At 43.9% G+C, this 14,365-nt stretch overlaps 3 protein-coding genes across 5 annotated transcripts in view; 1 reads left to right on the forward strand and 2 right to left on the reverse strand.

Annotated features, from left to right (window-relative positions):
* LOC108028437 (basic-leucine zipper transcription factor A) overlaps positions 1–14,365 on the forward strand; it is a 56,607-nt gene that overhangs the window by 32,889 nt on the left and 9,353 nt on the right. For 2 of the 3 annotated variants that reach the window (XR_007763617.1, XM_017100267.3), the window contains exons 5-9: positions 2,745–2,824; positions 4,192–4,336; positions 11,213–11,508; positions 11,724–11,876; positions 12,934–13,218. Coding sequence is in view for 2 of the 3 variants with exons in the window: in XM_017100267.3 (XP_016955756.3) it covers positions 2,745–2,824; positions 4,192–4,336; positions 11,213–11,508; positions 11,724–11,876; positions 12,934–13,218 (959 nt within the window). In the remaining variant the exon portion in view is untranslated. The remainder of the gene's footprint in view (positions 1–2,744; positions 2,825–4,191; positions 4,337–11,212; positions 11,509–11,723; positions 11,877–12,933; positions 13,219–14,365) is intronic. The other variant, XM_050885893.1, reaches the window with a different exon arrangement.
* LOC127010815 (uncharacterized) lies at positions 1,120–1,694 on the reverse strand. The gene is made up of 2 exons (XM_050885894.1): positions 1,435–1,694; positions 1,120–1,380 (listed from the first exon to the last, which is right to left on the reverse strand). The coding sequence occupies exons 1-2, from the start codon at positions 1,691–1,693 to the stop codon at positions 1,172–1,174; spliced, it is 468 nt and encodes a 155-aa protein (XP_050741851.1). The 5' UTR covers position 1,694; the 3' UTR covers positions 1,120–1,171.
* LOC108027959 (phospholipid-transporting ATPase ABCA1) lies at positions 5,333–10,621 on the reverse strand. Its single transcript, XM_050885892.1, has 2 exons — positions 5,482–10,621; positions 5,333–5,425 (listed from the first exon to the last, which is right to left on the reverse strand). The coding sequence occupies exons 1-2, from the start codon at positions 10,611–10,613 to the stop codon at positions 5,407–5,409; spliced, it is 5,151 nt and encodes a 1,716-aa protein (XP_050741849.1). The 5' UTR covers positions 10,614–10,621; the 3' UTR covers positions 5,333–5,406.

A 14,365-nucleotide genomic window follows, 5' to 3' on the forward strand; every position in this document is an offset into this window, starting at 1 on the left:
ATTCAATTTGTAACTATTTCTTAATACCTATATATATTTAAAATCTTATCTTTTGATATTACTACTGCCGAGTTCGACTGAATACATTTCTATCTTTCCATAGCTTTTAAAAAATAGTATCATACTTTAACGTAATTGTAATAAAATGGTTTTTAAATGTGAAATTATTTGAAAAATATGATTTATGGCTATGAATTCAACTCAATTTTTTACTGAATTTTTAAGAACGCGTTGTTGTTTACCTTGCATCACACGCAATACGAGGTTTCTTGAAGCGAACTCACCCTGACAAAGCTTCCTAACAAGTGCATATTCAAAAATGTCAGTGCCGTGTTTTATCCCTGTCTGCGTTCAATGTTGGCGTCTGCTTGTGAGAACGGAAAAACACATTAGGAAAATTGCACTTTGGAAAATGACACGATATCGCAGGAGGGCAAGGTGCCGCACACGCATACTTCCGGCATTGTCCGCCGTTCGCTGGGGACTTTTCAATAATAAACGTAAATTGCTAATGTCATAAAGATGCGACAACGTGACCATATTCATTACAATCAGCTGGCAATGCCAATTTTCGCATTAACCATTGATGCCAAATGAATGATGATGCCCAAGGAGGCGGGCGCGCACGTTGTCTCGTTCTTCGGAAAGTCACGTTGCCAGTGAAATCAATTCAAAGTGGAAAAGTACAGGGCACGTACCCGATCCCCTTGCACACAAAAACACAGGTGGGCGGGTGCTTCCCCTCCGGTCGCTGCTCCCACCATCTGTGTCTGCGCGCCAAATCAGCGCCACTGTGCGATTGCAAATGCTCCGCCACCAGCCCGAGTAATTGTGATTGGCGGCTACACACACGGGTTTTTGGCCAGGCCAAAACCAGAACCTGGACTCCAAAAGGAGCGTAACAGCTATAACACACTGCAAAAAAAGTTTAAAAGCATAATTAAATTGATATCATGAATCCTATTAAATGTGCTTGCTCTGGGAAAAAATATTTCTTATACCCCTGCAATGGGCCAATTTGACCATTTATTAAGAAGACTTAGAGTATCGAAGAAGTCGTAGCAGCAAGCTCTTGTTTGTATATATTAAAAAAACACTATTTTAGAACTGGTATTTTAATATAAATTTTTAAATATTTTTTAAGTTGCCTGCCGCACAAAACATGCACTAATCACAGAATGCAGCAAGCCGGTGAAGAGTCGACTTGATCCCGAATTTGCTTTCTTTTTGGTCTCTTAAACATACAGGAATCTTCTCCCAAGCCCAAATCCCTCGTCCGGCAATTAAAGCAGCGCGGCTTTTCATTGTGCTTGGGATATATAATTTGACAACCAAGTTCTGGGGACCAAACACATATATAAGAAAATAGTCCATCATCAGCTGTAAAGATACGGTTGGATAAGCCTATAGGGAATATTGCACCGCTCTCAGTACCCTCAATTTTCATATTTCCGGGAATGCACTCGCTCAAGTCAGATGTTCCCCGAGGAACATCACTTTGTTTTGTGCGAACATAAGGCACTTCAACATACCCTAGGGAAACATAGTATCCCGTATCATTTTCAATAGTGCATTTGCCCACATTAGCAGCAGTACAGTCGCCACACCTCACAAGATCTCTATTAATTTCGGCAGCCGTGGTAAGCACAAAAAATAGGAAAACCAGAACAGAAAATGAGTTATGTGTTGACATATTGTTGGGGAATACGCTGACTATTAAATTACTGCGAACGGCTATTTCAAAGACTACATTTTTAAAGCAAAACTTTGCCAAGAACAGGAAATACTAGTAGCTTCGGCAAGCTAAAGTTTATGCAATTTTGTAGATCTTCATTGAAAGAATATTTTAAAGCCAACAGATTCTTAAAAAATTATTAAAAAAGTCGTTTAAAATGTTGTATATTTGTTATTTTAGCCGTTACTTATAGAGTATTAAAACTGATTTTATTATAGCTATACCATAATTACATGCCAATAACCATAGAAATCGACATAGCTTTTTAAACGTTATGAATAACTCTTAATTAATAGTAGAAACCGTCCAAAGCCAAATTTTTAAAAATTTACATTTTTTTAAATGCTACTTTATTTGAACATATTACAATTTGTTTATATTATTTTATTTAGTTTAGCAGACCTTAAGAAAGTTCATATATATATAACATAGACATATATAACTTATATTACCACAATGCGGCAAGAAACGCCTACCAATATTGGTTTTTCTCTCTGTGGATCAAAGAATGGGCAAAAACCAACTTTTGCGGGCTAATGGCATGCCATAAAGCAGCGGCATTTGTCAATATCAATTTTGATGAGGCACGAAGGCAAACGACGGCCCGGCAGCAGGTCTATTGTTTGCGCCGTAAATACGCGATTCCAGCGAAATTTACAACAAACAGCACTGACATTAATTGGGTTCCCATTCATTGGAATGGCACATAGGCCGTGTATTACGCATTTGATGACATAAATTTGCAGTGGAATGGAGGCAGGGCGAAATGAAATGAAATGTATAATAATAAACAAGTCAGGGTACCGAGTGCCAAAGGAATCTTTGAAGTTCGCTTGGGCCTTAAAGAGTCTGTGCGCCATCAATTCGCCTTTGAAAACTCTCCCATTTTATGCTCACTTTTACTCAGCTATTTTCTATTTTCCAACTATTTTTCGGTGACAACAATGGCAACCAACGCAACATCTGGATCTGGATTGGGACATGGTCTTGGCCCGGCTCTCGCCTGCAGCCAATTGCAGCGTTGGCAACACAACATTCGCACATGGAGTCACATTTAAATTGGATTGTAAAACTCAATGCGTTTGCGAGGTGAGTCGTGGGGTCGCAGATCGCAGGTCGCAGCCGGTGGCCAAGTGCTGGGGGCCATCCGCACAAGAGTCGGCCACAAACCACAGACATCCAGAGAGGTGTACTTTATAAACACAGATACAGATAAGAGCATTCCGGCCAAAAGCCAACTGCAGTTCCGTTAAACGATTCTCGTTGCCATTGCTGTTGTTTAACCTGTGCTTAGTCTCGCTTTGCCCGCTTTTAGTTCCAGCCATCGTTTTGGCCTGTTCCATTTTTGGGGGATTAGCGCCGGCACTAGAGCCATTCAAATGTGAATTGCCCTGCCGGGTAGCGGTTTTAATTAAAATTTAAATATAGTGTGAAATGCCCGGCATTACAAGTGCGGCGATGCACAGTAGTTTTTGATAGCGGCTGTGATGGCGAAAAAACTATGTTTCGCTAATGAGATTAAAACCGTGTTAAGCAGACATTGTCAATTTTGGATTGGGGAAAAACGTTTATAGGAATGTAAATGCCAGTTGAAGTAAAATTGTCAAAACTTATTTGGAACGAATTGCTATTATAAATAGTAGGAATAGGAATAATAGGCTAATAATATTAGCATTTCAATCATAATCCTTAAGAGGGGTTTGGGGATCATCCTTTGGTTGAGATTTTTATTTAAATCTTACATAACTACAGAAAAAAAGGATTTAATGCCAATTTTAAGTAAAGTTAAATTTAAGTTTAATAAAATTTGTCTTGCTGTTAAAACCTAACAGTAAATGAAAGAACATATTATTTATTAAGCTTATGAACTTAAAAGAATTACACATTTGACTTGGCTGAGTCCCCGCAAGTAAATCTGCGATTAAAGTTATCTCATGGTAGCCCAAACAAAAGAAAAGTTAATCCCCGACATTGCTTTATGGCCAGGGCCCAGCTTTATAGCTGCTCCTCCAGTTTTCCCTGTCTGGCTCGGTTTTTGCACCTTATTTCCAGCTGCGCTGGTAGTTTATCATGTGGCATAACACAAACACAAGAACTTGCAATTTATGCAATGCAATTTCGTGACGATGCGAAAGACTGGGGATGGTAAAAAAAAGTATCATCGGGCTGCGGCCGCTTAGAGACTAGCAGTGGATTACAAACAAAGCAGTCGGGCAGTGAGGGTCCGCACGAAATGTTAATTTTCCCATATACCAAAGGGCCCGGAACGAAGGCGAGCGCCAGGCAAAAGTTCGTGGCCAAGTCGAGGACCCGGCCAAGTTTTGGCCATCCTTGTGCGATTGGGCCAATGTTTTCTTTACATTATGACTTTATTTTGGGCTGCCCGGCCAAAGCTAAATAAACAACCCAGCAGCAACAATGGGCCACATTTAACGTATTTTAATGTGGCATTGCAGAATGGCCGCCACGCCTGCTCGACGCTCTGCCCCAACGAGCAGCTCCCGGCGCCGGAGGACACGATTTCCTGCCGATCGCCGCGCCTCGTCGAAGTTCCCGGCCACTGCTGCAAGATGTGGCTCTGTGAGAATCCAACAGCTGATGGTAAGTTGTCCCTGCGCACTGAGATAAACAAATTGTTTAAGTAATATAAAATGAAATATTTTTTTTGTACTGTAATCATCCACTGAATGTTCGGTACTGCTTTTAAGATATTATCTGTAATGTTTTTGGGAACATATAAATATAAGTCTATCTCGGCGTTTTAGTTTAACATTTAGCTTATGGCTTTGTGATATAAGTTTTTAAATCTTACCCCTTTAAAAATCATGCTATCTTCGTTTTAGTATAAATTGTGGTTTATAGACGGTGGAATAAAATATTTGTTTTGTATTTACGTAAAATTTAAAGCATTTTTCAAAATCCAGCTCTTCAATAAATTTATAATTATAATTAGATCTCCTAATGGATAGACAAGAAAGGAGTCAATTTTAATACAATTTCAATAAAATATAATTGAAATAATTATTTACTTAGTTGTATACCGAGGCGCCATTTTCTCCCAGTGCAGTCACATTTCCACTGCCATGGCCTTGTTATTGTTTTATAAGTGTGTTTATGGCCGTGGCCATCCCATTGCGTCCACTTTCCGCCCCTCCCACCGCCCACAGGTCTGAGTTAATGGCGCTCAGGGCGTGTCGTGCTGTGTCCAATGCGCAACTTAATGCTTTTTAAGCGCCCCCGACCGCCAGAAACCCACATCCTTGCCCAAAACCCAGTAGAGAGTGCAGCGCATATTTATGAAGATGAATTATTCCATCACGAGACCGGAGGCCACGAGCAGGAGCAAATGCTGGAGCAGCAGCGTAATTACTTACACAGGGATTAAGTGTTAATTAAACGCGCAGAATGCAATAAATAAACAAGATATTAAGCGTTCCTGCCAGCAGCTACACGGTACAGCCTTTGGCGACTTAAATGGCAGGGCAGTTGAGACCTTGAATGAGGATTCATTGCCAGCCCAGGGCAGCAATTTACACGCAGTGTCGAAATCAGGGCAGAGAGGTATTCCAAGTAACAGCCATGATCATAGATCGTAAATATAAAAAATAATGAAAACATTTTATTTAAATGTTTAAATAAATTAACTAAACAGAAACACCAACAGCATTAAATCAGCAACACCACCACTTTCTGAAATAAATGTATTTAAAATCCTTGTTATCCTAATTAAAAAAATTAACACTAACCTTTTTTTGACTATAAAAGAAATGTCACGCTTTAAAGCAAAGTCTAGGAATATTTCCTCCAACCGTGTCTGCATAATCAAGTAGCCTTCAATATTCAGTTTATGCGAGTTACTTTCAAGGAGCTGGAATATCTTAGCCAACATTTTTGTCTGTGGTATGTAGAAGGTTACTAGACCATTGTACTCCTCCTTGAGTTCTGCATCAGGTATCTCTTTCACTATAAATCTGCGAACCTTTAAAATTCGATCTGACAAATTTTGGTCTACAATGGAACCCACTCCAGTTATTTTTGGTTCATTGTCAGCCACCTCTGTATTTTGGCTTGTGGAAGAGGAGTTCTCTACTATTCTTTGAAACGTTTTCTTCCTGTTCTTGACTTTTATTTTTAGAACGAGGCCCTTTGAGTACTCGTTCTTTAGGTATTGCACGGATCCTATGCACTTGAATGCACCGTCCACCATGATGGCCAGTCGGGTGCACAGGGCCTCGCACTCATCCATGCTGTGAGAGGTCAGGACAATCGACTTACCGGGGGTACGAATGTGACCTATAATCTGCCAAAGTTGTCGTCTTGCGCCGGGATCCATGCCGCTGGTGGGTTCATCTAGGTAAATAACCGAGGGATTTCCGAGCACCGATATGGCAGTGCTTAGTTTGCGCTTATTACCACCGCTGTAGTGCTTCGTCTGCTTGTCCAGGTGCTGGGCAAATCCAAAAGATACTGCCAGTGCCCATGTTATAGCTTTTATGTGCCGACGCTGCACTCCCTTCAGTAGGCAGTATATATTCAACGTTTGCCGACCAGTCAGATCCTCGAACAAGGCGTCGAACTGTGGGCAGTAGCCGACTTTGCCATATACCTTGTGAGTGGATATGTCCAGACCATCCAAGTAGGCTTCTCCGGAGGTTATTTTCTCATCCCCAGCCAGCATCTTAAAGGTTGAGGTCTTGCCAGCCCCATTGATTCCCAGCAGACCAAAGCACTCGGCACGGGGAACATGGAAGGATATACCCTTAACGGCCAGCTTCCTCTTATAGCGCTTGGTGATGTTGTTGACCATCAGGGGAATATCCTTTCGACGAGCACTTACCATTTTTTGCACAGCCAATCGTTCAGCGGTTACGTCCGCATTCTCCCCAAAGGAGCCGCCCTTAGAACGCTTTCGCTTGGTAAACAACTTTCCAATTTGATCGCTGATGGAGTCGTACACCCTGGCGTCGTGCAGAACTGGTATCAGAAAAAGGATGAGGCCCACCGCCAACAGGTATACGATCTCTGGTAGGCAACCGGGAAAGCGCCACCCAAAGTAATCCGGAATATCGCAGCACACGGGGATAGAGCGGCAGCGCATTGATTGGGTTAGGCTCTTGATGCCCTGCATGCTGCAGCCCCGGCGAATGTTGAACCCTATGTGGACGTTGTGGGTGGAACTGGCCAAGCTGAAGTGCGGAAATATGCGAAAGTACCACGCCAGTTCGTCGGCCACATGCTTCAGCTGGAAGGACTCGAAGTTAAGGGTCACGATCAGCAGGAACAGGCCGCACCCGGACAGGGTGTTGACTATGGAAATGCGGGTGAGTCCCGTGGCAGGATCGGTGAAGCATCCTGCCATGACGTAACTCATGGGAATGGCAGCCAGTCCGAATATTAGCAGCAAAGAGAAGTAGCGACTCAGGTCCAGAGGTGTGGAATAACCGATCTCCTGGAAAGCGGCAATCGTGAATATTGACGACAGGGCTGCGAAGATAAATATGAAGAAGTCCCATATGAGGTGACTTGCCCAGTAGGCAAAGACATCCACTCCAATTAGGAATTGCATCAGCTTGGCACGCGTCTCCCGCTCTTTTATGATGGGGATCGCAAAGAAGGCCGTAATGAAGCCCATGGTTAGGGACAGATTGACGGATATTTCGGAGCCCAAGCGTTGTCCCTTATTCAGGCGCAAGGTCTTGGTATCATCGCTATAGGGCAAGGGCTCATTTGTCACGAATGTGGAGGCATCCTTGCCAAGAAATTTGATGGCCAAGGCGTTGTGCAACACATTCAGGGTCAAAGGAGCGGTGTGCAGGGGCTTGTTGTTCAGCCACACAGTAATGTTCTCCTTACTAATGCTAACAGCTGCCAAGTAATCGAAGTCAATTCTCCGTCTTAGACTTGCGGCACGACTCAGTATGTACTCCTCGAACAATGAGTCACCAGTATTAAGCAACGTACATCTATTGCCATAATGCTCTAGGTGCTTCGAATAGGCCTCCCCTATGGCCATGGTCTTGTCTTTGTCTTCCAGCACAACATAGGCTTGTTTGTACTGAAAAATGGATATGGGCAGGGGGGGCAGCTCATAGTAAATCCTACCGCCCCTTGAGTTGTATATGGTCAGGGTCATGACTATAATGGGCAGACCAATCTGAATGATCAGTATCCAGTAATTCTTGATGGTGATATGAAACTTTTTTGTAAATAGCGCCTGCCAGCACATCCAATAACGAGACATAGCTCTTTCCTCCCGCGTTTTGGCATCAAACACCAGGTTCTCGAAGCCACCCCTTCCTTCAGCCGGCGGCTTTTCCTCTCCGCCCCGAACTCTTTTATCCGAATTGACTGTTATGAACACATCTTCCAGGGAGGCTCCACTCAAGCCATACCCCTGTAGGTGCAGCCTAGCACCATTGTCATCCAAATCCTGCAGTAATCCTGAAAACTTCTTGGAGTACTCGGTGGGCAGGCGATAGGTCAGCTCAGTTCCCAGCTGCCTCTCCGGCCTTATGTGCGGCACATACTTGTTAATCAACTTCGTTACGGCGGGCACATCGCAGCCAGTCTGCATGATGCAGACCAGCTGATAGCCCGTGCCGAATCTCTTCTTTAGGTACAAGGAGGTACCCTGGCACTGCAGCCTTCCCTCGGTCAGGATTGCTATGCGATCGCCCAAGACGTCGGCCTCGTCCATGTAGTGGGTGGTAAGCAGAATAGTGCGCCCCGCCTTTTCCGTTTGCAACAGATCCCACAGACTTCGCCGTCCTGCTGCATCGATTCCCGAGCTTGGTTCATCGCAAATCACAACCCTGGCGTTTCCACACAGGGCACAGCAAAGGGACAACTTGCGCCGCATTCCACCGGATAGCTTGTCGGCCGCCACAAAAGATTTATCCTGCAGATTCAGCATGGTTACATACTTGGCCACCTCCCTTTCAACCGCCTCGGGGCCACGAATTCCTTTCAGTCTACTGAAGAATCTGATGTGATCGCGTATACTCATGTTCTGGAACAGTATGTTATTTTGCGGACAAATTCCCAGTGATTCACGAGCCTTTTCCATCTGGACGCGAATATCAAAGCCGTTCACTATCGCTGTTCCGTACGTGGGCCTCACGATGCCCGTCAACATGTTGATCGTGGTGGTCTTGCCAGCTCCATTGTGGCCCAGTAACACGGTTATTTCGTTCCGATACATCCTCAAGCTAATGCCCTTCACTGCCTTATGCTGGCCATATGTCTTTTGGAGGTTGCACAACTGAACTCCCACTTCTCTTGTGGTTCTGCAACTCTTTTTCTGAGCCACTCCACTTGTGGTGGCTTCGGAATTTGCCACGAAGGAGAAGGGCATAAAGCGTCGCCAGTATCGCTTCCGGCACATAAAATTCCACCTTTGAGGTACACCATAGTCGCCCGGAAACAACTGCTCCACATATAGGCAGGCAGCCAAGAAAATGAAGGCTCCCAAGGTCATTGTAATGATGACGTAGAACAGGCTCAGATCGTCGTCCGATGAGACGGGGTGAAATATGTTCCTCCAGGTGAGACCCTCTCCAGTTCCTTCCCACATTATGATGACATGGACGCCGAAGCCCAAGGCAGAGTTCGAAAATACCAGGGAAATGAATAGTTTGTGCCAAAGTCTCAGACGATTGTAGTAATAGTAGGCGAACGAGTATGGTATATAGGTCAGGAACCAGACAATGGCGGCCACTGCCGAGGCTGTGCTGGCTCTTTTGAAGAACACGGCAATCATGAAGCAGAAGCACACACTGGTTACCACATAGGTGTGCAAGAACAGCAGAACCGGAAGCCAGTGGGAGTACGTCAGCACAGCCACGGAGGCGTAGAACCTTATCATTATCAGCAGCATTATGAAGAACACGACGATCATAAGCATGGCATAGCTCTTGACGAACCACGCCATCCAATGAAGCCAGTTATGAACGCCAATCAACTTCATTATTTCCTTGAGCTGGAGCTCCTTCTCGGCTGTTATGTACTTGGTCACCGCCGAGCAGGGGTAAATGAAGCTGAGCAGGATCACGAAGGGCAGCAGTTGGCGCAGGCCACTCAGCAAGGGGTCATGGGTGTAGGCCCTGTAAGGAAATCGCTGAAGATGTACGTTGGGCAGGTCATTATCCTTGATACCGGAGGCTAGCGACAGCCAGGACATAGTTAGGGCATGTTGGACTGGCAGAAAGCCCTCCCTGATGTAGCCAATCGGAACGCCACCATCGGGATCCTCTCTGTTCCGCGGTCCACTGGAGTCGTAGGACAGATAACTCCTCGAAGTACTCCAAGTCTCTATAATAGGCCCTTGCATGGTTCGCAGCTCACTGGGAAAACGGATCGAATAGTTTAGGTTTAGCGGGTATCCAATGCCATTAGTTGCCCCCGCATTCTCTTCGAACTGCACCCCGGCGAAGAAGTTATGCATTACCATATCCCGTTCCATGTGCAGCGCGGTGTCGTAAGGCCGAGTCCCCAGCAGGCGAAGGCGAAAAGCTGCAGCGTTCATTATAGCTCTGTTGATGTCGGTATCTGGGGTGTAGCACAGGAAGTTACGTGGTATGTTGAGTGATCCATTATCGTGCAGGATCCTATTTCCAACCGTAACCTTCGACATGTACAGCGAGAGGTCCGATATTGACACTGGTGGGTAGCGAATTTCCGGCTTCGAGTCGGGCATTACTATTAGACGAATAGCTACGATTAGAAGGAGGTGCAGCACTGGAAGAATCACATAGCACAGAATTTGAATTTTTTGGTTCCACTGCAGAAGCCAATTCTTCCACAGGAGAATCTTCAGCTTTTCCCAATCTCCAACGGCGTATACTTCAGTGTTGGAAATCGATTCTCTTTCCGGCTTCATTTTTGGAAATCTTTCTTCAATATGGTTTCGATTGGAATTTCAATGCAATTGAAAACGAATTTTTAACTTTTAATTGACAACTGTTAATAAATTAATTTTATTAGCTTGAAGTCCATTGATAAATGTAAAAATTTGGATAATATAAATGTAATAATTTATTTTTCTAACCTCAATTTATTTCCACATAAACCAGAATTTAGTATTGGTGGTGCCACACAAAGTAATTGGGATTTGAAATAACTTATAATTTTTTGTTTGTGTCTAAAAGTAGACAGTGAATAAAAAATAATCTTATTAAAAAATTGTTTATACTTCTAAGCTTTTACGAGTATTGTTCCATAGTTTTGCACACCAAAAACTGACATATATAATTGATTTCGATACTCTAAGGAAAGTGGGCCTAGTGCCACCCTTAATTGGCTATTTTTAAAGTTTTTCCTATGGTATATAAGTATTGCAAAATTATAGCTGACCAAGATCGATGATTACACCTGAGTGCCCTAAGAAACATGCTTCGTGTCGCAATCATGGCGTTGATTAATGCACCCCCTCGATCATAAGCGAGCTCATTAGCTATCCTCTCTCCCTGCTCATTGCAGTTTACGCCACCTGCCACAACAGCACCACCAGCGGCAACTGGACCGCCTGCAGCCGGAGCTGCGGCCTTGGCACCGCCACGCGGCACACCTCCACCCACGCGGGCTGCCATCAACTGAGCAATTTGCGGCTCTGCGAGAATCGCAAGTGCGACAAGGACGACCACGAGGACAATAAGGGGGGCTGGAGCCACCCGTTATCCCACAAGCGGAAGCAGCATCACGCCCACAGCCACTCCCATCAGCATTATCATCACCACAAGGAGCACGAGGAGCACGAGCCGGCCCACAGGATACGAGTGAGTGTCCTCTTAATGGCGAAGCTCTGTTGCCCTTTTGGGTAGATCTTAGTTTCATTCAATTTATATAAGGAGAGCAAGATATTCGACTCTTTTTTATTTTTTTTTAAATATTATTTAGTTGGTTAAATATTTTTAAATTAATATTTCAGTATATAGAGCTTTCCCTCTAATAGCTGTGTTTTTCCCATTTTTTGTGGATTTTTCCGCCGCAGAAGGGCCACGAGTGCCGGAGTATCCAGCGCCTGGGTCCTGCCAGGGTTCGCCTGGGCGAGTGCGTTTCCCGAAAGCTGTATCGACCGAAGCTCTGCGGCCGTTGCCATCGCGGGGTCAAGTGCTGCGCCCCGGCGGTGTCCACCACGATACAGGTGAGTGGAAAAGGGGGCTTGGGGCAATCGCTGGCTATATTCTGTTCCGGCCAGGTGGCAACTGGTCTAAGACGGGCTGAGCTTAAAGTCCGAGCACCTGGCGCCTAAGGAGCCGAGATGGAAATCCTCGCGGATTGAGTTTCCTCCTTTTCCTTCACTTTTCACTGCTCCCCTTTTGCTGTTTGCAGTTAGCAGAAATTTGCATTCCCGGCATCCTTGCTTGTTGTCTGCTATTCGTAGTTTTCAATTAAATTATCGTTAAATTAAAAGCAATCCCATCGATAACCGTTGAAAGACGACACCTTTGAGATGGTAAGCGCTTGAAAAGGCATCATACCCTGTAAATATGCTAAGATAAATAGCAAATTAAACATTGAAAAACTGTGTGATCCATATCTGAGGAAGGTGCAGATATTTTAAGTGTTTTTATAGTATCCAACAAAAAAGGTAATTGAAATAACTGAAAATATCTTCAGATTGAACGCCATTCAGGCAGACAAAAATCTTTAATCATATAAATGTGTTTGCTTTTTCACCAATTCAATGGGTTTGCATAAGCATATTCCGGCATATATTACCCATTATTCATTTATTGGTATTTATTTTGCGGCTCACCGCGATTAACTTTCAGCGTACTTATTTATGTGCATGGCAAATAGACTCACACATTAATCTGATACCCCGGAATTCAGATGACAGGAACTCCCTGGCCGGTGATACCCACAACACAGTTTCACTGGGCTGTTGCTGTTTTGTTTATTGGCTATTGCCTCTGTGCTTCCTTTTACTTTTAATTAAAAGGCCAATTGCATTAAAACGTCAATTTGCCGGGCTGCAGGAGCCAGAGCCAATGCCAAATGGCAGCCAAATTAAAAGTCAAATGCTGTCCAGATGTCAAAACCAATTTAACACCTATTCACCCTTCTTCCTCATTCTACCAATTGCCTTTTTTGGGAGCAGAGGCTAGCCTCTCAGCCGAGATTTCGGCTCCTTACATCTTCAGTCTTTTTACAATGATTCTGCTTTTCGCTTCATATCCAATTTTTTGGTCCTTCAGGTCGAGCTGTTGTGTCCTTTAAATGCTGTCGATCCAATTAACTACGTTCAGCGTCGGGAAAGGCAGCTGAAGGACACCCATGATGACGCCGATGGGGACGACGACGATGATGATGGTGATGGGGATGGGGATGTGGCCGAGGAGGCGGTGCTCGAGAATGCACAGTTATGGGATACGGTCGCCTTGGAGCCAATCGATCAGGAATTCCTGCAATCACATCAGACTCAAATCGAGAATAAATTCGTTGCTGTCGAATGGATACTGAAATGTGAATGCAGCACGAAGGTGAGTACAGAGGGGTTGGGTTCTGGGTCCTGGGCTCTGAGCCTTGGGTCTTGGGCTGTTCTTTTCCGTCCTTGGCAGAAAGCCCATAAACGATGTCATATTACACTGGCCAGCCGTATTCGCATGCCATTTGAGGCAATCATTCGGTCGTGTTCTTACCTCCACAATCATTTCCCCTCCAGCCTTTCCCTCCGCACTTCCTGTACCACATGCACGAAAATTGCTTTCACTTGTCATTTTAATCGCATCTTTTGTTGTTGTGAACGTTTCCTTGCTGTAGGAAATACCCTCTAAAAGGCACTGAGAAAGGCGGTGATAGTTTTGGGGCTGCTTATGAACACGTTTTTGTTTAGTCTGGGTCAAAATATTTAATGCTGATAGGTCAGCATTTTCAGCGCATAGATTTGATTGAGTTCACTGTATTTATTGAGATTTTTAAAAATAGGTGAGGTGCAATCTAAAAAGTATTACATTGTATATAGATAAAAACTCAAACCAAAAGTTAATTAAAAAAAATATATATAATAGAAATAAATTGAAAAAAAAAAATAAAATAATTTATGTACATTTTGTTTAAAAAAACGTGTGAAAATATTTCAAACCAAATAGAAAGTATTAGATAAAGAGTTAGTCTAATTAACATTCAAAAGTTGAGTTCCAAAAATTAATCATAGTTATTAAATGTAATGTTTTCATACCTTTATACGTTACTACTTCTTTTCCAAGTGTAGGTGCTCGAAAAAAGCAAATTTAGTTTTTCAAGACTTTTTGTTTACTGGGTATCCTTCAGTCTTGTCGTGCCTTTCATATGTATTCAGCTCTCGTTATTTTCCCAGTCTATGCACAAATGTGTTTTTGTTTTCCGAAAAAAATTATTGCTGCAATTTTTTGTTGACTGCTTGGTTGCCAGGGGACGGGTCTGCCAGTCCTGCGGGTAAATGGTGCCACATGGGCGGTGGCCGAAGGACGGGGTTGCTGCGCCCAGCTGTCTGTTGGGTTTTCCCATTATTTCGGCGAATTCATCTTGAATGCCTTTGCCTCCGTATCGCCGCCCGTATGCGCTGTGCAATTGCAATGATTGGATTTTTATGAATACATTCATCAAAGGAGCCGCTCACTGCGCCACTGGCAAGCCGAACGAAAACAT

Source organism: Drosophila biarmipes, chromosome 3L (genome assembly GCF_025231255.1).
Source record: "Drosophila biarmipes strain raj3 chromosome 3L, RU_DBia_V1.1, whole genome shotgun sequence".
NCBI classification, from domain to species: domain Eukaryota; kingdom Metazoa; phylum Arthropoda; class Insecta; order Diptera; family Drosophilidae; genus Drosophila; species Drosophila biarmipes.

Excerpts from the sequence above, each read along its gene's own strand:
- LOC127010815 (XM_050885894.1), bottom strand. The coding sequence starts at position 1,693 with ATGTCAACACATAACTCATTTTCTGTTCTGGTTTTCCTATTTTTTGTG. Across the intron at positions 1,381-1,434 it reads CGGAAATATGAAAATTGAGG|CTGATGATGGACTATTTTCT; the intron begins GTACTGAGAGCG and ends GTATCTTTACAG.
- LOC108027959 (XM_050885892.1), bottom strand. The coding sequence starts at position 10,613 with ATGAAGCCGGAAAGAGAATCGATTTCCAACACTGAAGTATACGCCGTT.